The sequence below is a fragment of the Triturus cristatus genome, chromosome 3_2 (genome assembly GCF_964204655.1).
Source record: "Triturus cristatus chromosome 3_2, aTriCri1.1, whole genome shotgun sequence".
NCBI classification, from domain to species: Eukaryota; Metazoa; Chordata; class Amphibia; order Caudata; family Salamandridae; genus Triturus; species Triturus cristatus.
The window spans coordinates 112,635,364-112,656,556 of NC_140584.1; the positions used below are offsets into that span (position 1 = coordinate 112,635,364).

General features: G+C 43.4%; 1 protein-coding gene across 1 annotated transcript in view; it reads right to left on the minus strand.

Annotated features, from left to right (window-relative positions):
• The window catches only part of LOC146856880 (carotenoid-cleaving dioxygenase, mitochondrial-like), a 165,022-nt gene that overhangs the window by 120,065 nt on the left and 23,764 nt on the right, over positions 1–21,193 (minus strand). Inside the window, exons 2-4 of the mRNA XM_085647337.1 lie at positions 7,423–7,624; positions 7,021–7,232; positions 4,314–4,429 (exon numbers count right to left, since the gene is read on the minus strand). Of these exons, the coding sequence (XP_085503463.1) occupies positions 4,314–4,429; positions 7,021–7,232; positions 7,423–7,624 (530 nt within the window). The remainder of the gene's footprint in view (positions 1–4,313; positions 4,430–7,020; positions 7,233–7,422; positions 7,625–21,193) is intronic.

The following is a 21,193-nucleotide window of genomic DNA, read 5'->3' on the forward strand; positions in this document are numbered from 1 at the left end:
CATCAGCTTCATTTTTCGGTCGAGCCTAGCATTGCAGCACATGCGTTGCTCGCTTTGCGAGGCATGCAGTATTCAGTATAGCATGGAAGCTTCGTGTAAGCTCCGCTCACTCTCCGCCCATCATTTTCATTGGCCTGTGTCTTAAATGCTACCTTCCGATTGGTTGTAAGCTTGTTTATTTGGGGGTCCAAAGGGCCCAGAAGGATTTAAGTAAATTCAGGTGTTGGGGAAATATGTAGAACATTTTTTATAAATGTAAAAATAGCTTTCCAGTAATTGTGGAGATGGGGCAATCAAAGAGCATATGTGCTAGGTCGCCCGTATGTTCATTACAGTGACAGCATATGGAATCTCATGTGAGATTACGTTTCTGGAGCTTTTCTGGAGTCCAATAGCGTCTATAGATAATCATGTATTTACTTTGAGAGAGAGATATGGGAAATCATGTTTGAGAAAGTGGATTTATAAATAAGGTATCAGTCAAATATTATATTGCTTTTTGAGGGATGTGCTTCCCATTTCTGTTCATTGTGAGTTTTGGATCTGTGTGATTTGGGCGAGAGAAGCTTTTACACTTTAGATACGATGTGCCCTGTTTTGTATAGAGCACTGATGAGGTTCGGGAGTGAGGGGCTATTTTTAAATGAAAGGCATTTTGATATCTGCACTCTTGGTCTCAAAAATGTATAAAAGTTCAAGTTATTCAATCTAAAGCGGGATTGTAGTACAGAGAAGGGAAGAGGGAGTTTGTTGTCAAAAATGTCTTTGACCGGGTTCATACCTTTTTTCCGACCAGTCGGGCCATAGTATCGTCTGACCATCGATCTTAATTTTGGGATTTATGCACATGCATGACAGGTGAGATTATGGATCATTTTTGAGAGGAAGTCCATCCTAAGGATGGCTCTCTTGGTGTTATTCATTATGTATCTGTAATGGGGCAGGTTGAGATTATGCTTTTTTTTGTAAGCACTAATGGGTCTGTTGTTTAGAACAGATTTTTCTAGGTTTACCCAAACAGGAGTGTAGTCTGCATCCTCAATAAACCAACTGGTAATATGTTTAAAAATAAATGCAGTCTGGGAGTTCTTAAAGTTAGGCAGGCCTATTCCACTGTGAATTTTACTGAGTATGTTTTTTAAGGGATATTCTTGGATATTACCTCGCCATAAGAATTTTTTGAAAATGTTGTCTATTTTGGCTAAAAAATCTACTGAGAGGGACATGGGGAGTATACTGATTAGGTCATTAACGAGATGGGTGATCATCAGCTTATGGGTTTCAGCCCTACCCCACAAGGAAAGAAATTTAGGTGACCATCAATATAGAAGGGTATTTATCTTAATTAGTGAGTATTCATAACATTTTAATGTAGTGATGAGGTCACTAGAGAACTCCACTCCCAGGTATTTGATGCATCTCAGTTGCCATGCGACTCCTGAATCACCTTAGATACCTTTATCACTTATGGTGTTAAGGAGTTTAACCTCTGATTTATACCTATTTAGGGTGTAGCCTGATATGTCCGCAAATTCTTGCATTGATGTCATCAGTGTGTTAATTGAGGAGGAGGAATCCTCAGAGGCAATTAAGACGTCGTCTGTGTATGCAGCCAATTTTATTGTTTGGTTACTGAATGAAACCTCAGATATACCTTTATTTTCACGGAGATGATGTAGAAAGGGTTCTAGAGCCAAGAGAGAGAGAGAGGAGGTGATAGAGGGCAGTCTTGTCCCTTGCTCTAGGGGAAATACAATTAACACAAAGCCTCCCCCTCTTACTCTAGTGGGATCGATCGTTGTCGACAGACGTGGCACCACCAATGGCGTGAGAGGTACCAGCTGCAGAAGGCCAGCAAGGGACGGAAGACCCAACGGAGCTGAGGACCTCCAGGAGAAAGGAGGGTGGCGTCTGCGAGATCCTGGGAAAGATGTTCTGGACAAGGTCGCAGTGGCTCTGGCTAAGAGCTGCAGTATCAGGCAAGTGACTTGCAGGGGTGTTTTGAGCGCTGTCTGGTGGGCGGGGGCATGGGGAAACTTGGTGGGGTGGTAGGGGCTAGGGTGGGGAGTACTGCGCACTACCTACCTAATATTCATACGGCTGCTAAAAGGCACTGAAGAGAGCACCACCCTGATTGAACTTATTGGTGCACAGGAAACAAGAGTGTTTTCTGAACCTGTGGTCGCGTACACATACATAGGTTGTGGAGACCCTACACCAGCAAGGAGTGAGTGCCTAGGGGTGTTAAAGAAGGGTTTTCACCCCTGGGTCTGACGTACAATACCCACGGTCCTACTTTGTATACACTGGTCCTTTTTCTGTGTTTCACTGAGGTGTTGGTGGCAGGATCCAAACTAAAGTCATTGATGGGTTACTAAGACCTCCTATTTTATTTTCCCCGAGGGTACCAAAAAGACACTCATGAAGGCATCTGAGAGAACCAAGAGGGATCAGGATTAGCCTAGATGACTCAAAGGGATACATTCGGATGAAACCGTATGCAGCGAGTTACTTATCTTGCTAATTCATATTAAACACCTATATACCAATCCAAGCTGGTCAGAGTCATACTTCACACCTCTTTACACCCTGTTTGCGCATGGGTGGGAATCTAAAGCCGGGAGTTATTCATCGCATCTGAGAATTATCAGGGGAGTTAAATAACTCAACCTTCATTAAATATGAGCAGGTCATACCTGCCGTAATTTAACATGGGAAATGTGTATGGTATTTACAGTACCATGCTGGTTTTGGTGTGTTAACACCAAAATCTGCCTGTTATTCCCTAATAAAACGTAATAGGCGTTATTTATCACACAGGCGAAGTAAGGTATACTGCGTTATTATTTATGAGGTGCAATAAATAGCACCTTCTTTTAACACAAACTCGTAATCCGGCCTTAGTGTATTCCAGTCAGCTGACATGTCAGTTGCTCTTTGGCTTCTCACAGAGGCACTGCATTTCTGGTGCTGAGGCGATTATGGCAAATGATCGAAGTTGTTAACATTTCTAGCATGAGGGCTATACTTTATTATACTTAGATGTCCCACAGCATCTCACAGAAAACTGTCAACTGATTCAGAGTGCAGCCACTCGCCTAGATTATTAATATCCCCATTAGCACCCCCCTTAAATGTCCTCACTGGATTCCAGTGCATTGCAGATTATGCTCTATCCCTTAGGCGAACAGTGCTGGCCCACTGTATATTCCTGTTATCAGATATACCTCTCCCACCTGTCTACTAAATTGGGGGACTCCCTTCCTTTGGAGCTAAAAAGCAATGCTAGGGACTTGCCCTTCAGAAAAATAAGAGTGGATCTTTCAACTAGTATAACTACTAGCACCCAGATACATTTTAAGGCATGGGCAAAGTGGGCTCTGGCCCAGGGCCCCAGCCTTTCAGGGGGGGTCCCTGATAGAGCCAGCTCTGTTCTGCTGAGAGTCGTGATGTTGTGGCCTTATTATTTCTTAAATAGATTCTTTTAAATGCCATTTTCCTTTCATTTATTTTTAATGTGCGTGGCGTGTGACAGTCGAATACTGATATTTTGCAGAAAAGTGTGTTTATGTTTCATGCAACATCCATAAAAATACAGGACCTCACATATTAGAAATGGGAGGGTGTCACAGAGATTATTTGCAGTAATATTAGGGCGCCCCTGTCGTCTTACAATATTGAAAACACAAGTCACTATCCATGAATAGTAGATGGAAATACATTTAGAATTTGGACAAGTGTACCTGTGCACGGTCAGTGACCTGGCCGAAGAGGGCATGAAAGATTTGAAACTGGATCCTAAAATCAAAGCTGTTCCAAACAGGGGACACCAAAAAACGTTTGTCCCAGGGCCCCCAAAATTCTTAAGATGTCCCTGCTATCAGCTAGATTCCCTTAGGAGTAGCGGCGGCACTTTATAAATCATACTTCATTCATTAATTCATTCGTTCGTTCCAGACTAGCAGGTGCTACCCGTGGCTTGCCCTGTGGTACACTTGGCACTGCTCTGCTCTGCTGGTCTCAGGAGCCACAAAAACAGCAGCAGGAACAGAAAGTGAAAACTGGCAATGGAAGCCATTATCACTATGTAGTCTGACACATTGACATCTCACTTGACACTCAACCGCAAATGGGAGCCATCACTATCTCATGGATGATCGAAGATTAAGTGACGTCAAGTCTGCTACCCCTTGTCCTTCTGGACAATCGTCCTTCATGCAACAAAGCAAACAATCATTTTATCACCATAAATTGTAAATGTACTCTCCACTGACACATGCATTCTCATTTCACAGTCAAAGAACGAGCTTTACCTTTTCTAACGTTTTAAGGTTGTTGGGGTCGATCCGACGCATGAAGTTGGTCTCTGTGCTGACGTAGTAGTCCCCTCTGTAGAAGACAAAGTTAACACTTGCATTGTCTGTAGATGCTGAAAGAGAAAAAAGGAGAAGTGTTCGTTTCCAAAAGAACTGTGTACATTTTAGGAAACACCTGATCAACTTATGTATTTCACTGGCTCCAGAGAGCCTCAAGCCAGGAAGGATGGGCTGATGTATGAAGGCTACTGTGATCAATACAATTGACTTTGTTTTATTTCAGGAAACAGAAAGAGGAACCCATCTAGCTTACCCTGTCTTAATCCACAAGCTGACTATGAGATCCTGGACCCACAACAGATTCATATGGATTGGATGAATCTCTTAGTCTAAACAAAGCGAGCAGCAGAGAAGTATGTGGAGCAACCCATACAGTGCTCTGCACCCACATGCGGCACTGGAGACACAACAACGTTTTTTTATTCAAAAACTCCAGACTAAGGGGAGCCTATATGGGTTGCATATACACAGGCTAAGCTCCTAACACAAAGCAGAGAAGACGGTGGATTGATATTACTCAATATTACCTTGCACTGCGTGGTGTCCCAATGGAGAGTAGCAGTGACGTGGTCCACGGCGAAATCTGAGAAGAATGGATGCACTCCATTGTCTGAAGGCCCCTGTCTCGCCTGGTCTCTCTGGATAAGGAACTCAGGCCACCAAATACATATATAACTCTCCACTCACTAGAACACTGTGGATCTGGGCACCTCTATAGAAGCTCGAGCCTTGTGTCTTATCCCTCACCCTATATTCCTATTCACTTTAGCAATGATTTCTCTTGAGCAGCAGAAGGACCCGCATTTCTGGGATGGAGAGAGGCAGGTGTAGGATGCTTTCGAGAATGTTCAAAGCCTCTGTACCCAAGAAATTCTTGCAATGTGAAAGAGAGCTTCACCTCTCCTATGGGGGAACGAATATGCGACGTGTTGCAAAAGAAACTGGTTCGCCAACACCACAATCCGACTTGCTGCACCCAAGGACAAAACTACATAGGAATCCCTATTTCCCAAGTTGGTGGGCACTAGAGGTACTAAATCTGACTTGGCACTTGAGGCTTCCTGTGCCTGGCTCCACAACAGGAAGTGGAAGCGGGCATTAAGGCAACAAATAACACAGAAATAGTGGGAATGTCTGGGGAGAGACATACATTCCACCTCAAAGTCAGTCTTAGTGAGGGAGATTCACTATAAAGAAAGGTATGGGTGGAACTACACTCCCTCCGGCTTGCATTGCATGTTTCAGAATGTTAATCTCAATTGATAGAGTGGATCCATGGCCAGAAGTTGACAGAATGCGCATTTGGTGGCAGTGCCCACAGGTCTGTGCTTTCTGAGAAGGTAGTTGCGGCTCTACCAAAGGAACTATCGGGGTATCCGAGACCCTTCGTCCCAGAAGACATGTTGCATGGTTTGAGACCCACTGACCTTGAAATTATGTCTAAAAATTATTGGCATTTGGTGCTGCAGTGTCTGGGAGCTGCAAAACGAACTATAGCCTTCCACTGTATGACAAAAGATACTCCACCACTTTGCCAATGGTACCACAAGCTGTGGACAATATTAGCCCTTGAACAATTGGCCAACAATACGAATGGTACCCTACTTCGCTTTGAAACCAAATGGAAGCCTGTGTATACGGTTGTGTGTAAGGACCTCCTGAGCATCATTATGACTCCCAGATGTCAGAGTACTGTAGCGGCCCTTCCACAGGAGGGAGAACGAACACCCAGGCGGATTTGGTTGGGCTGAGTAGAGATGGTCAGATCGATATTTTTTTATTCTTTCGCAAATTATACAACAGGTGGTAGAGTTACCTCACTTCCAGGGGCCTTAGCGGGAGAGGGTAGGAAGGAGAGGGTAAATGGTTTCTGTAGTAGTTGGGAAGGGGAGTTTACTCTCCTAGGTTTTCCTTTAACATCTGTTCTCTTTACTATCAAGCATTGAGCAACAGATGGAATACTGCCAGCATTGCTTTGTTTATGATATTGTGGAGACTCCCTTGTTATTCTGCTACAGTCCGGACAAGATGCAATGTTCTTTACTAATGAAAATTCTGAACAAAAATTGGTATACAAAAAAAGGAAGCATGAGGCATACTGGTGACCCCAGCAGGCAAATGAATAAGAAAATTAATTAAAGTGTTTGAAAGACTTACATTAACATGAATAGTACCATCAATGTGCTTATAAGTAGGTTTTCTGGAATTATACCGGTCGATACAAAGTTGTGGCCCGCCACCCACTCAGCAACACTTTCAGAACTGTCATCAGAGTTATACAACAACACACTTGGATTAGAAGCCTGCAGTTTCACTATTTTTAAGCCGGAGGGGGGCATAGACTAGCACATGACAAAGAGACACTGGAAGTTTAAGCAATCAGACCATTCGACTATCATAGTTTTTGTGATATTAGCAGACCCCTTCCAGCCAGCCAATACCAGTGCATGAAATAAGTTAAATATACCAGTGTAAAAAACAGAGCAATTCAGATTAGGTTACCTTTGCCCTTCAGATTTCGTGTTTTCCAGAATATGAGTAATTTTATATCAACATTTGTGCAATCAGGATAGGCACTCAATCTTGTGGAAATACTATCTCAAATATATACAATTTAGTGAGCTACTTAGATAACAGGACATACTTGGCATTTCAAATCTGGACATGAAACGTTCAAAAAGACTCTTGCAAGGATCTGGCATCGCTAATGTTCCAAATTCCGAGACCACAATTCTGTTCTTTTCCTTGTTAGACAAGTAGGAGTCGCTTTGCAGAAACTTGCTCATGTATGTCACAGTGCCATTTTCTATTTTAAACTGGTGCATTAGTGCCATGCCGTCAAACCAATGGTTAAACCTAGAAAAAAAGAGAAGAAAATTATGTAAAAAATATAAGAAGAGTTCAGTGATTGGACAACAAGCGCAGAATATTTACTGGTTCTCATAAATACCTTATGGAAGAGCTGGCGGGTCTTCTACTTGTATTCAAAATGGAAGAAAATCATGCTTGATCAAACAAAGATTGCAATAAAGAAGAATTTACTTACTTGTCGTTCCCGAACTCAAACTTCCCGGGTCCATTTCGGAGGAAACTTCCACAGATCCATTTTGGGATATTGCCCACGATCTTGGTTGGGATGGTTTCAGGGGTTTCATCCCCTGTACTGAACAAGGGCGCCAGGCTTTGTAGATGCCTCCTGTTCCGGCTGAACTCTTTTTTTGGAGATGTTCTCAGTATATGCTTCAGGACTGACAAGAACATGGAAAAATGGTAAGGAACTGTGTCTAACCAAATAAACTATTAAACACTAATCAGTTTTAATAGAGGCAAAAAAACCACCTACTTCATTATTCATTTTGCTAAAAATGGAGGATTTACAAATGAAGTGGTTTCAATAGTCATTCTAATCCTTCATACCAACCAAAGAGATTTGCTGTCTTGTAAATGCATCACCTATAGCCTTGCACTAGTGCAATATAGCTAACATCACTAATTCTAACACAGATTGTACTGGTCCTCTTTCGGTGCCAATTCTAACTCCATCACACATTCCGTAGAATTCAATTACCCTTTTCTATTTCGATTAGATTGTTTCCTTTTATCCAAAACTCCACGTTTGTAGGCCCGGGTGAAATCTGTGTCAGATGGGTATAAGCTCGTCTAATTTTAGGAATGTGATGTTGCGCTTGGAATGTAAAAATCCCCAAATTACGCCAACACACCATGTGGCATAATTAGGGTATGTTAGCTGCAAACATTTAGTGTTGGAGCTTGGAAATAACACGAATGATCAAAGACGAGTGGGTGTTGGTCGTAGTACTTGTGTTTCCTGTGCTAGTTTTTCTAACACTTATGGACGAATTACAATGTCAGGCGGACTCAAGTTCGCCTGACACCGTCTCAGTCACGGGACTGACTGACCTCTGGTCGGTGATCATGACCACCTCATTAGGATGAGGCCTAACACTGTTCGGTCGCATTTCTACATTTCCCTAGGGGAGCATGCATTGCGGCCGTAAATTGGCCGCAATACATGCTCCCATAGGGAAATGGGAGGTGCGGTTCATCCCTGCACCCTGTGGTGGACACCTATGGTGCCCTCTCAACCCCTAACCGTAGGCTGCGCACCAAAGGGGGTCCTGCTTGGGGCCCCCAAACACGTATTGCAGCATGGTTTCCATGTCGGACAGGCCAGTATGGAAACCATGCCAGAAACCGTGCATCGTAATTCCCTCTTCTATCCTTCTGCTATCCTTCCGAATCCAAATAACTGACGAACCTATCCACCACTTAAAATTGACTTGCATGTTTCACTATACTAATTCAACACTAATCCTCTATGGGTCCCGGAGTAGCGTGCTACTTGCCGAAAAAGCGCTTTGATGCCTAGTCAGGGGTAGTAAGCGCTATATAAATGCAATTACAATACAATACAATATAATACAGTACAACTGTAATATGTGTATTTATTCACGTTGAGGTTATGAGTTTCAGTAATGTTTTTTTTTTACGTAGTATCTTTCATGTGCTTTTCAGGACGTAGAAAGGCACATTTTATTTTATGTGTATTTATATGTGGTTAAAAGTACTGAGCTGGTATCGGGAATGTTGATATGTTTTTAGTTTAATTTATTTATTTATGTCTGAAGGCATATTTTTTTCCCGGACGGACTATGTTGGTATATTTTTTTTACATATATACTTGTACATTAGCTCTATTGTAATCATTTTGTTGCATTTGTGGGTGTATAATGTTTTGCAGTTTTCCTTTAGTGGAACATAGTTGTCTCCTTTTAAACGAACAGCAGAGTATTGAGCTGTTTTATGGCACGGTAGACGTAAACGGACTACAAAGATTTCAACTGACTTAGCCACTGTACATTTGTTGATTTGGTAAGTAAAATGTTCCTTTTGGTGGCTTGAAAAGGTTGAAAGCATATTTCTACGCCTTTAGGTTATGTTTGGTGCATAAGCATATTGTAATGGGATTACTTTTGACCTTTTTTTTTAAAAAAAATAATACGTCAAGGATGCGACCACGAGTCTGCAATCCTGTGAGAATGTTGAATAGATTTGTTCTTCTGGTGTGAAAGGAGATAGCTTCGCTATAAAAAAAAGTCCATTAGCATAACAGTTTAGACCGCAATCGGTGTTAACACAGGCATATGTGATTTCTTGGCACGTAAACATTGTGTGATCTTTGTGTCAACTGCCTGAAATCCCCCACTGTGATGCTTCCCACCAGGGCCGGACTGGGAACCAAAACCGGCCCTGGCAAAGTGCTCGGCCGCCCCCCCTCCCTCCGCTTGGATGGGCGCCGAGCCCAAAACCGGCCTTCACCCGTGCGGCCCACCGGGGATTGCCCGGTGCCCGCTACGGCCAGTCCGGCCCTGCTTCCCACAGAAACTGGAGTCTAGTTTCCAAGATGACTTGTTATTTGTTTAAGCTCTCAAGCATCATTGCAGTTTTTGTGGGATTAATAAAAGTTTATAAAGGCCTTATTCCTAATTACTTATTTTTGTTTTAGAAAGTGCTTAATTTAATTCATTTGAGGTGTTCTTATTTATGTTAAAAAAATGTCGCGTATTTGTATATTGCTTGTGGAATTAGCTCTTTACCGCTACATTGTAGCAGTTTTTTTTCTCCAAATTGCGTTGTTCCGTTCTACAAATGTATTTGGTTTCCTTAAAACTAGGTTCTTTGGTTTTTTTCCCTCCTGAATGGCTAGTGTTGGTATTTTTTTTAGATATATACTTGTTCGTTTGCTCTATTGTAATAATTTTGTTGCGTTTATCTGTTTATAATATGTTGCTGTTTGTGACAAAATGAAACATATTCAGCCAGAAAAAAAGAATTCTATCGAAAGCTACGCAACCTCCCTATGACAATTTGCTACATTCTATTATTTTTGCACTAATATATGATTTATTGTTTATGGTGCAAGATTGCACTAATGCCCATGGTTATTGTAATTATGCAGCGTAAACAGTATTAAAATGATGCAATGTTGAAAATCTTTGTGCTTACCGTGTCCTATAAGACAGACTAGAGTCAGCTACAAGTGGGAACCAGGTATCACTTACAGAAACAAGGTTCATTAATAGGAATTATTTTGTTCAGGCTTTGTGACCCCTCACACAGCTCACCTCAATGCGGTGACTTACCTTCCACCAGTTCCGCTGAAAGACTGGCATAGGACTGACTTTTCCCCATCCCCTGCAGGAGAGGGCATTTTCCTGTAAACTAGCCGCATCTATATATAGTTTTGCTGGTAAACAGCAATTCTTGCTTTCCCTCTCCCTAGCAGGAGAGGGCATGAACACATTTTCCTGTAAACTAGCTGCATCTATATATAGTTTTGCTGGTAAACAACAATTCTTGCTTTTCCCCATCCCCTGCAGGAGAGGGCATGAACCCATTTTCCTGTAAACTAGCCGCATCTATATATAGTTTTGCTGGTAAACAACAATTCTTGCTTTCCCCATCCCCTGCAGGAGAGGGCATGAACACATTTTCCTGTAAACTAGCCGCATCTATATATAGTTTTGCTGGTAAACAACAATTCTTGCTTTCCCCATCCCTTGCAGGAGAGGGCATGAACACATTTTCCTGTAAACTAGCCGCATCTATATATAGTTTTGCTGGTAAACAACAATTCTTGCTTTCCCCATCCCCTGCAGGAGAGGGCATGAACCCATTTTCCTGTAAACTAGCCGCATTAATATATAGTTTTGCTGGTAAACAACAATTCTTGCTTTCCCCATCCCTTGCAGGAGAGGGCATGAACACATTTTCCTGTAAACTAGCCGCATCTATATATAGTTTTGCTGGTAAACAACAATTCTTGCTTTTCCCCATCCCCTGCAGGAGAGGGCATGAACACATTTTCCTGTAAACTAGCCACATCTATATATAGTTTTGCTGGTAAACAACAATTCTTGCTTTTGCTTATCCAGTGTTTTGTTTAGACGTCTTGCATGTTGAGCCAATTACACTTGTATTGGTCCCCTGACTTTATTCACCTTCATTGAACAAAGAAAAATATTTCAGTATAGTTCAGAAAATAGACTTTGATGAAAGCTGTATGCTTCTGAAAGGAGGCGGCTTTCTAGTGCTACCATGTCTCCAGGAAACAATCCCAACGTGCACTGGGGCAAATTCCACTAACCGGGTGCATAAGAATGTAGGCAGTTTTTTCACCAGTGCACACTACGTTGTATAATCGCCCCCTGGTTGCATGTTTGCACTATAAAGTGCTCGGGCAGCCTCGCCTGCTTTTCCAACTGACCTACACTGCTCTGTTCGCCTTTCACCAACAAAGCGTCTGTAGGCGCTGCATTACAAATAGATAACTTATCAGAAATGTACCATATGTGCCCATTAAACACCCACTTCATTTTTTTTTAGACTTTTATAACATTATCTCTAGGCCAGAAGTTTGATGAAACATTTAACATTTCAGGCAACCTACAACACCTACAGTTCCTGGCAGAGCCACTATTTGTAAGGCGCTATCTTTAAACTGATACGCAGAGATTTAATGAACGAACATGCAGCTTTGACAAAGTTACCCTGCACTACATTAATCAAACTCGCAAGGTTTTCTGCACTCTTTCCATAGAATCCTTGTCCATCTCACTCGGACTCCTTTCTGTATCGTTCACTCACCAAGTTTTATACTCTGCCTTCTTTTCTCCCTTCTCTAACACTGCCTTTATCACCTTCTCTCCTTCACACTTTCACTTCCTCCTGTCTTTTCCCTCTCTAGTACGTTTTCAGGTAATTTTTCCAGCATTAACTTTACCACTCTGTCTTCCCTTGTTTCACTATTCTTTTTTTCATTTTCTCTCTTTTTCGGACACGCGCTAGCTCTCTGAATTCCCAGGTTTTCTCGGAAGAGCTCTGCTCCTGTTTGCACAACAGCTGCTTTTAGGGAATGCTGCACATATACAGGAAACGTTCAACTTTGCTTGATTTAGGGACTAAAAACATAAAACTTCTTTCAGCTCTTCCATGACGCCCTCACCATCAGGGTCCGACTGGTGCAGACTGGGGTACCTACTTCCTCAGCAGGAACTTAGTTACCCTATCAGTTATTATCACTCATCCAAATTTGTATCCAATTGTGATACATTATATACATAGCCATGCAACAAAAAGTATTGTTTTTAGGCACAAAATTTATTTTTTGGGTCATTGTTTAGCCAGTTGTGGCATTTTCAGTTGACCTCAGTGTTTACATAATTCATTAGAACAAAAGGAAGCAATACAAAGCAGCCAAGGTGACACATTTTGGGTACAAACCAAGGACAGTACACCTCTATAACCCATGGGAACAATGTACCAATATGGTCCATTTGGGATATTAAAAAACAGTACTAAACTGTAAAAAAAATAATTTATATAGAAAGCCCTGCTATGTTACCGTTACATTTTTCTAATTTTAAAGGAATATTTTCCCGTTGCTAAACGGTTTCATGTATGGAGGACTATATGAATCCAGTGCTGAGCTTTTCTTTGACGATTGTGCACTCTGGGACAGTGGTTAATTTGTAAAAAACATTAAGTGTAGGCCACTCATCAGGAGGCAGCTTCCATCAGCCCATTTCTCCTGTTGGCGCCGCCTGAAACAGAAACTACTGATAACCATGAATGTGGGGAGAGGATGTGCCAAGGTCGGAGCTAAGAGATCCAGGTTCGAGTCTCTGCGCCGGCTCAACATCCTGTGATTCTGGCCCAATCACTTACAGGCACATGCATCAAAAGAAAAACTGGTCGCAAACGGGCAGATTCTCAGAATCTGCCCCTTTGCGACTGGTATTTTTGCATATGTGATGCATCATCCCAAATGCAAAAATCGCAATTTAAGTAATCTCTAAATTGCGATTACATAAATTGCGATTGCATTTAAGGAATCGCAAATTGAGATTCCCTAAATGCAATGCATTAAAGTAAAAAAAATAGCAATTTTGCTAATAGGGGCGCAAATTACCATGAAGTTGAACTCCATGGTAATTTGCAAAACGTTTGAAAAGTGCAGTTTTGTGCATTTTTTAAAGATTCATGTTGCGCACACACATGCCCTTAGGGCATGTGTGTGCGCAACATATGTGCACAGATCAATTTCAGGGGTGCAACAGGGTGTCCTTTTGACACCCTTGCACTCGGAAATTGCATGCGCAATTTGCAAGGACCTATTGTTACTCGCAAATTGCGCATGCAATTTCCCATTCATTCTTATGGGCCTGTAGGAATGAATGGGAAGCCATTCCTTATTTGCGACTCGCAATTTGCGATTCGCAAATAAGGAATGTGTAGTAATCGCTATTTTTACAGCGATTCCTACATGCATAGGCTTTTGCGAGTCCTTAATTGCGATTCCTTAATTATCGCAATTAAGGACTCGCAAACTCCTACCTTGATGCATGTGCCTGTTAATCTCCCCGTGCCTACCAAAAAAGAATGTGTCCTTAACTGCTGCTTAAGAGCCAGTTTTGATGATTAAATGCCGATGAGCACCGAAAACTACCACCTCAAATTAAGCACAGATGTAGTCTTAGGCTACTTCAAGCACACTGGACAAACGCGTCCTCCCTCTAACAACGTCTTTTTGGCGAAAAAGCTAGGGTTTGAAAATAAGGAATCATGCAGCAATAAATGATGTTAGCATAAATGTCTGCTGCATCACATTTTGTGTGACAAGTATATGAGAGACTTCTTTTATATGCGTATTTCTAATGTCTTGCTGTGTTCTAAACGTTACTGGATTTTAGCAGGTTTATTTTACCATCTCAATTATTTTTTTAACATGCCAGAGGCATTATTAGTTTTTAACCTTCGCAATGGCAATGAAAAAGGTCTTGCATTTGCAAGAGTTTGAGCTATTGGCATTGAAAATAATAATGCCTTTAATTTATGTGCTTTGAAAACCTGCTAGCGGTATGTAAACACACACTTTGTACTTTGAAGGTTTCCTTAACACATAAATAAAAGGCATTGTTATTTACAATGCCAATAGCTCAAACTCTGGAAAATGCGAGACCTATTTCATTGCAAATGCTTGTTACCTTTGTTAGCAGATCCAAAAGATATAAAAGAGAGGATGACAAATGAAAATCCTTGGTACGGGCCAGATAAATCGTTAATGCCCGCTTCACATCAAGAGATGATGGAATACCTGAATCTGATTCAGAAAAGACTGAAGCACAAACTCCTGAGATAAATGAAAACAAGATTGTATTTTAGGACCAAATTTATGGTCCAGTCTAAAAACCACCCAAACAGAAAAAAATCGCAAATAAGTAAAAGGGATTACCAGAGCCCCTAGTTCTCCTATTCTCATAGCAGACGTGACTACCGCCAAAAATGCAGTCTTAGCAGACAGAAAAGTCAAATCTGACTGCTCCATAGGTTCAAAAGGTGAGAGTTGGAGACCCTCAAGGACAACAGATAGATCCCAAGTCGGTAGAGGACTCTTTATAACAGGTTGTTGCAAACAAAAACTCTTCAAAAGCCTGATCATCATTGAAGAAACCTTAGAACAATCTTCTCTTATTCTAAGAGCCTTAATAGCAGCCCATTGAGTTGCTAAAGTAGCAGGAACAAGACCTCTCATAAAACCCTCCTTTAAAACTTCTAAAATCATAAAGGGATCTATAGAAGATGCAACAAACCCCTTAGAAACATACCATTTATGAAAAGAGGACCAATGCTTCTTATAGGAGCGTAACATGGAAGGCTTCCTAGAAGCTTGGATGTCCAAAGCCAAAGCATCACCCACAGATCTATCTGATCAAGCACCAAGCCGTCAATCTCAGGCACATGGCTCGCAAACCTGGAAGCTGTGGCGACTGAAGAGGAGATGGGTGAGATAACAGCTGTAGAATTCGCCCCTTGGCCATGTTCAAGAAAAGGGCAAACCACGGCCTTCAAGGCCAAAATGGGACAATCAAAATCACTGTGCTCCTCTCCTCCCGAAACTTCTGAAGCACCCTCGGGAGGAGGGAAACAGGACAGAATGCATACAGGACCCTTGAGGCCAGGGAATTGAAAGAGCATCCACCACCCATGCAGGGGGCATGGGAGCTCTGAGCAGATCCTTGGCAGTATGGCATTGAGAGGGGACGCAAACATGTCTATCCAAGGGTTCCCAGAGACAGCACATATGCGATTGAACTCCAGAACTGACAGATGGTAAGACACTGATTAGGGAAGGTTTATTTATGTTATTTATTTATAGGTTTAATATAGCGCCTGAATCCCCCCCTAAGGGGTATCTCTGCGCTTCGGACTGTGCTGCTGGACAGGCTAATGGGCATTATTAAAATAGAGCAGTCTTAAGAAGCTTTCTGAATCGAAGATAGTCGGGACATTGTCTCAGATGAATGGGGAGCTGGTTGCAATAGAGGGGGGCGAGGTAGGAAAAAGTGTTCCCACCCAACCTTGATTTCCTGACCCGTGGGACCAAGAGAAGCGATTTGGTTTCCGACCGAAGGGTCCTTGATGGTTCCAACTCAATCTGTCTTCCTGAAAGTTTAATTGATCCTGAATGTACACTGCTCCCAGAGCTAGGAGGTGGGATTCTGCCCATGCAAAAATCAACTCCACCACCTGAGTGCGTTTCTGATTCTTGTGCCACGCTGCCAATTCAGATGGGAAACGGCCTGAACAACGAATTTTCAACAACGAGTGTCCTTAACAACGACTCCTAAACAACGACCTGGAACTGAACCACGACCTACTCAACAACTACTTTGTTAAACAACGAGTGGCCTTAACTATGACTCTGACCTATAAACAGTAAGAAAAATGCAATTAATGTAACCCCTTCGCTGCGGCGCGAATTCCGCCGCAGCGCTGGGGGGATTTGGGGGGTTTGCGGCGCCGCCATGCTCATGACGGAACCACGCCGTCATGAGTCACGGGCGAGTTGTGCTCATGACGGCGTGGTTCCGTCATGACTCCACCCACTTGCGCTAATCGCCCGCACAGGCGGGGAATCAGCGCCGCGTAGGAGGAGCGGCCGCCAACAGCCGCAGCATGACGTAACCACTCCATCATGAGCACACGGCGCCCGTGGCACATGACGGAGTGGTTCCGTCAGAAGCATGCAAGGGGTTAAAGATCACTTTGAAAACTAATTTTAATAAACGATCTTGGACAGAGAGACAGTTTTAATTTACCTTGTGAGGCCAATAGATGGCACTATAGGATTGTTTTCAACTGATGTTTTAATGCGGACGTGTTTTTTAAAATCGCTTTAAATAGTGCATTTGGATTTAATTTAGCGAATAATGTGCGTCCAAATAAGTAAGCATTCTAGTTAGGAACACTTTCACATCCCAGCTTCAAAGTGATATTCTGTATGATCTCTGGCATTTTGCAATTGTTTATTCAGATTAAATAACTCACTAATCAGAAATAGAGTAAGTTGATGTGGCCTGCTGCATCACGTAGCTATTGGAATATATATGATTTTAGGGACAGACCACCCGGCACTCTTTATTTAAATAATTCGAGCAGGTTCTTTTTCATCACAAGGATCACCCTTTTAGCGGGATTCCTTAATTACATTTCATCCATTCTTCTCTCTTTTCTGCCATTATTTCTGCAGCTCTAGGAAAATATTTCCGTAATCAAACGACAACACCAGGAAAAGTTTTATTTAATTAAAATCTGGAGATTAACGGTTAGTAGCATTGTAGAAAATGTCATTACAATCTGAGGTAAGCGTCTACGTGTAAATATCAGTAATGTTAAAAAAGAAAAACTATGTAAAGAGTGGCATTTTAAAAGATGTGAGGTTTTCATTTCCAAAAGTTTAAAAGTATGGTTTAATGAAAGCGAGCATACATAAATGGCATACTAAACAATAACAAGATTTCTCACATTTAGATTCGGTTTTTATGTCAATAGAATTTTTTTCGTAGTTAAGTAAATCGTGGTTCAAAACTTAGTGGTTAAGATTTGGTCGTTGTTTAGCCTTCGTGGTTTAGGCACTCGTGATTCAAGAGGTAGTTGTTTAATCATACAACCGTTCAAGATTGCGGCTTAGAGTCCATATTTCAATTCTAGGGAGGACACCCACAACGGTAGTCAGGGTTCCCAACAGAAGCAAGAGGTGAGAGATAAATTTAAGAATAAGGAATTCTCACAAAGCCCCCAAAAGAATTCCAGAGAGGATAGTGCTAATTAGTCCCAGCCTGATCCAAACAAAAGGAAATGTTTCTTTGACCATAAAACAGAGAGGTTTGTACCCCAATGTAGTGAGTACTACAAATATGGGCACAATAGGGGTGACTCTAAATGTTCCATGAGGGGCAAACACCAGGGATGGTGAGTATAGCGCTTGACAAGGAGTTAGTCCCAGTTAGTTTGGGGGAATAGACAGAGATGACATTAGTTTCCCTAGGTGATAGAGAAATGGTTCCCAGAGGCCAAAGCCCTTCCAATACTTCAAAGTATAAGCAGTGGGTCACCATTAACAGGCAACGGATAGAGGCTCAGCGTGACACAGGAGCCAGCAGGACAACTTTCAAGTGTCATCAGTTGTCAGTAGAGCAGGTACTTCCAAACACATTCTACAAAGTCATAGTAGCTGACAATTGTGAAAGTCATCTAACCAAGGTTCTGGTTCCCTTTAAGTGTGTGGGGGCGGGAGGAGTCTCCGGTTCTCTGAAAGTAGCTGTGAGTCCTGCCATGCCTGTAGATTGTCTGTTAGGCAATGAACTGGAGCATATTACTTGGAGGAAGGTGGAGCTCAGGTCTCTCTTGGAAATAATGGCCTTGTCCGAGTGGGTCTGATCGACCACCCGAGACATGGCTGCCCTAAAAGGGAGTACGGGTAGTCCGGAGCCTGGAACAATGGCCCAGACAACTGTTAAGGCGAGGAGCAAAGGATGCAGGAAACCTGTCCTTGAAGTTACCATTGGGGAGGTTGACGGGGTTCCAGGGGAGGAGGCCCCGAGTCAACTGGAGAGGACATTGCCACCCTAGGTAAACTACCTGAGCTTGCCAGCTGGCTGGTTGAGGGTGGGCCCACCAGGGAGATATTCTGGTAAGCGCGGAAAGTGTCCGACTCTTGGAGGCCTGAGGCGAGAAGCCTCAGCACATGCAGTAGGTGAGGCCTCTGGGAATCACCTGATCTACTGGCAGAACAATCAACTTTAAAGTGAACCTAAGGTTCCTGGAGCTGGAGCAGCAGGGGTGCTGGTGGTTCCCCAGTGTTACTGGGCCTTCCTATTGGGATTGGCTCACGACATACCCCTGGCAGCTCATTTGTGGCAAGACAAGACATTCATGAGGCTTGTCTCCCACTATTATTAGGTCTGGATGAAGACAATCTCAGATACATTCTGTAGGTCCTGTCCCACCTGCCAAGCCAGTGGGAAAGCAGGGTGAAAGCTCAAGGCTCACCTGATCCCACTCCTCATCACTCGCACCCTCTTTGAGAAGGTAGGCAACACTGTCATTTGATCTCTGGAATCCAAAACCGCCCTGGTCAACAGGTTTATCCTGGTCTTGGTGGACCTTGTCACCGCTACCTAGAGGCTATCCCTCTGAGGATGGTGACTGCAACCATGGTGGCCAGAGCTCTGATGGGGGTCTTTACCCATGTGGGGTTCCCTAAGGAGGTTGTGTCTGACAGAGGCACAAACTTCAGTTCATGTACATGAAGAACCTGTGGGAGGAGTGGGGAATGACTTACAAGTTCGCCACCAAACCAATGGTCTATTTGAGAGATTCTACAAGACTTTGAAAGACATGATTATGGGTATGCCTGAGTCCATGAGCTAAGTGGGACGTCCTCTTGCCATGCCTTCTCTTTCCCTACAGGGAGGTGCCACAGAAAAGAGTAGGGTTCAATTCTTTGAGCTCCTCTATGGATACCCTGTGAGAGACCTCTAAACCTTGTCAAGGAGGGGTGGGAGCAAGTTTCCAGGAAGCCCCCCAGGATGTGGTCAGCTACATGCTGGCCCTCCAGATCCAGATGCGCTTCTGGAAGCAAGTTAAAAGTAACCTCAAGGCTAGCCAAGAGGTAATGAAACTCTGGTACGACCAGAAGGCCACACTGGTGGAATTTCAACCTGCCTAAACAATATGGATAATGGAGTCCCTGGCCCATATGAAACCAAAGAGTGGAAGGGGGAGGCCACCTACCTGGTGAACCACAGGACCCCTAGCACCCCCCTTGAGGGTGCTCCATGTGAACATGCTGAAGCCTCATTTTGAGACTTCCAAGTGACAGATGAGAAAATGAAAGAGAGTCCACCACTCCCTGACCTCCTCTCTGCACATGAATATGATGGGTCAGTGGAGGGTGTCACTCTCTCTGCCTCTCTGACCAATGAGCTCATTGACCATTTGGGAGCTGCCAGGTTTCTCAGTAGTTTTGATTTGACGGCAGGGTACTGGCAGATCACCTTGGCTGAGTGGGCCACAGACAGGTCCGCATTCTCAAACTCAGAGGAATATTGCAAATTTTGGGTGATGCCCTTAGGATTGAATAATGCCCCTGCTACCTTCCAGCAGCTGGTTATCAGGGTGCTGGCTGGCAAGGAGGCATTCTGTGCCACCTACTTAGGCAACATCACCATTTACAGTTCCAGCTGAGAGGAACACCTGCACCACTGTCAGGCACTGCAATAGGCGGGCAATTAAGGCCAGTAAGTGCCGGAAGGGTCAGAGTTCCGAGGTATATTTGGGACACCTGGTGGGGGTCATGCCAAGATTGAAACCATCATGGCCTACAAATCACCTAAACCCGAAATGGAAGTGAGAGCCTTCCTGGGCCTCACTGGCTATTACCGCTGATCTATTAAACAATATGGCACCATTGTGGCCCCCTTTACTGAGCTGACTGCTAATACGCAGCCCAGGTTGGTGAACTGGACAGAGGCTTGTTAGAGAGCCTTTGATTCCCTCAAGGAAGCCATGTGCACAGTATCGATGCTCAGGGCCCCTGAAATCTCCAAGGAGTTCATCGTGCAGATGAACGCTTCAGAGCATGCCATGGGGACAGTCTTAGCACAGCTAAATGAGGAGGGCCTAGACAAATCAGTAGCCTTCCTTAGCAGAAGGCTACTTCCACTGGAACAGAGGTGGAGTGCCATTGAAAGAGAAGCTTTTGCTGTGGTCTGAACCCTGAACAAGTTGAGACCATACCTCTTTGGGACTCATTTCCTAGTTCAGACCAACCACATTACCCTAAGATGGCTCATGCAGATGAGGGGGGAGAATCCTAAACTCTTGAGGCGGTTTATCTACCTACAGGGAAATTACTTTATGGTGGAGCATCGCCTGGGGGCAGACCACGCCAATGCTGATGGTCTCTCCGGGTTCTTCTGCCTTAGAGAAGAGCACTCCCAATGGGTTGGGTAACTCACCCCACTTTCAGCTGGGGCGGACACATGTAAGACCCGACAGGCCCCCCCCCGCCTTTAATTGCCTGCCTCCCTCCAATTTCTATACCCATTTTCTGGCTCCAGAACTCTGCACAATTTAGAGCTGCAAATCAGTGTTATAGTGCTTGTGCTCTCCCCCCTAAAACATGGTAACATTGGATCGTACCAAATTGGCTTATTTAATTTACTCATAAGTCCCTAGTAATGTGCACTACAGGTGCCCAGGGCCTGTAAATTAAATGCTACTAGTGGGCTCTCAGCACTGATGTTATCGCCCACGTAAGTAGCCTAACAATGTCTCAGGACTGCCATGGCAGGGCCTGCACGTGCAGTTCACGGTCCTTGTGACGTGGCAAAAACTACTCGCCAAGCTCTGCGCGCTTCCTTTTATTACATATAAATCACCTCTAAGGA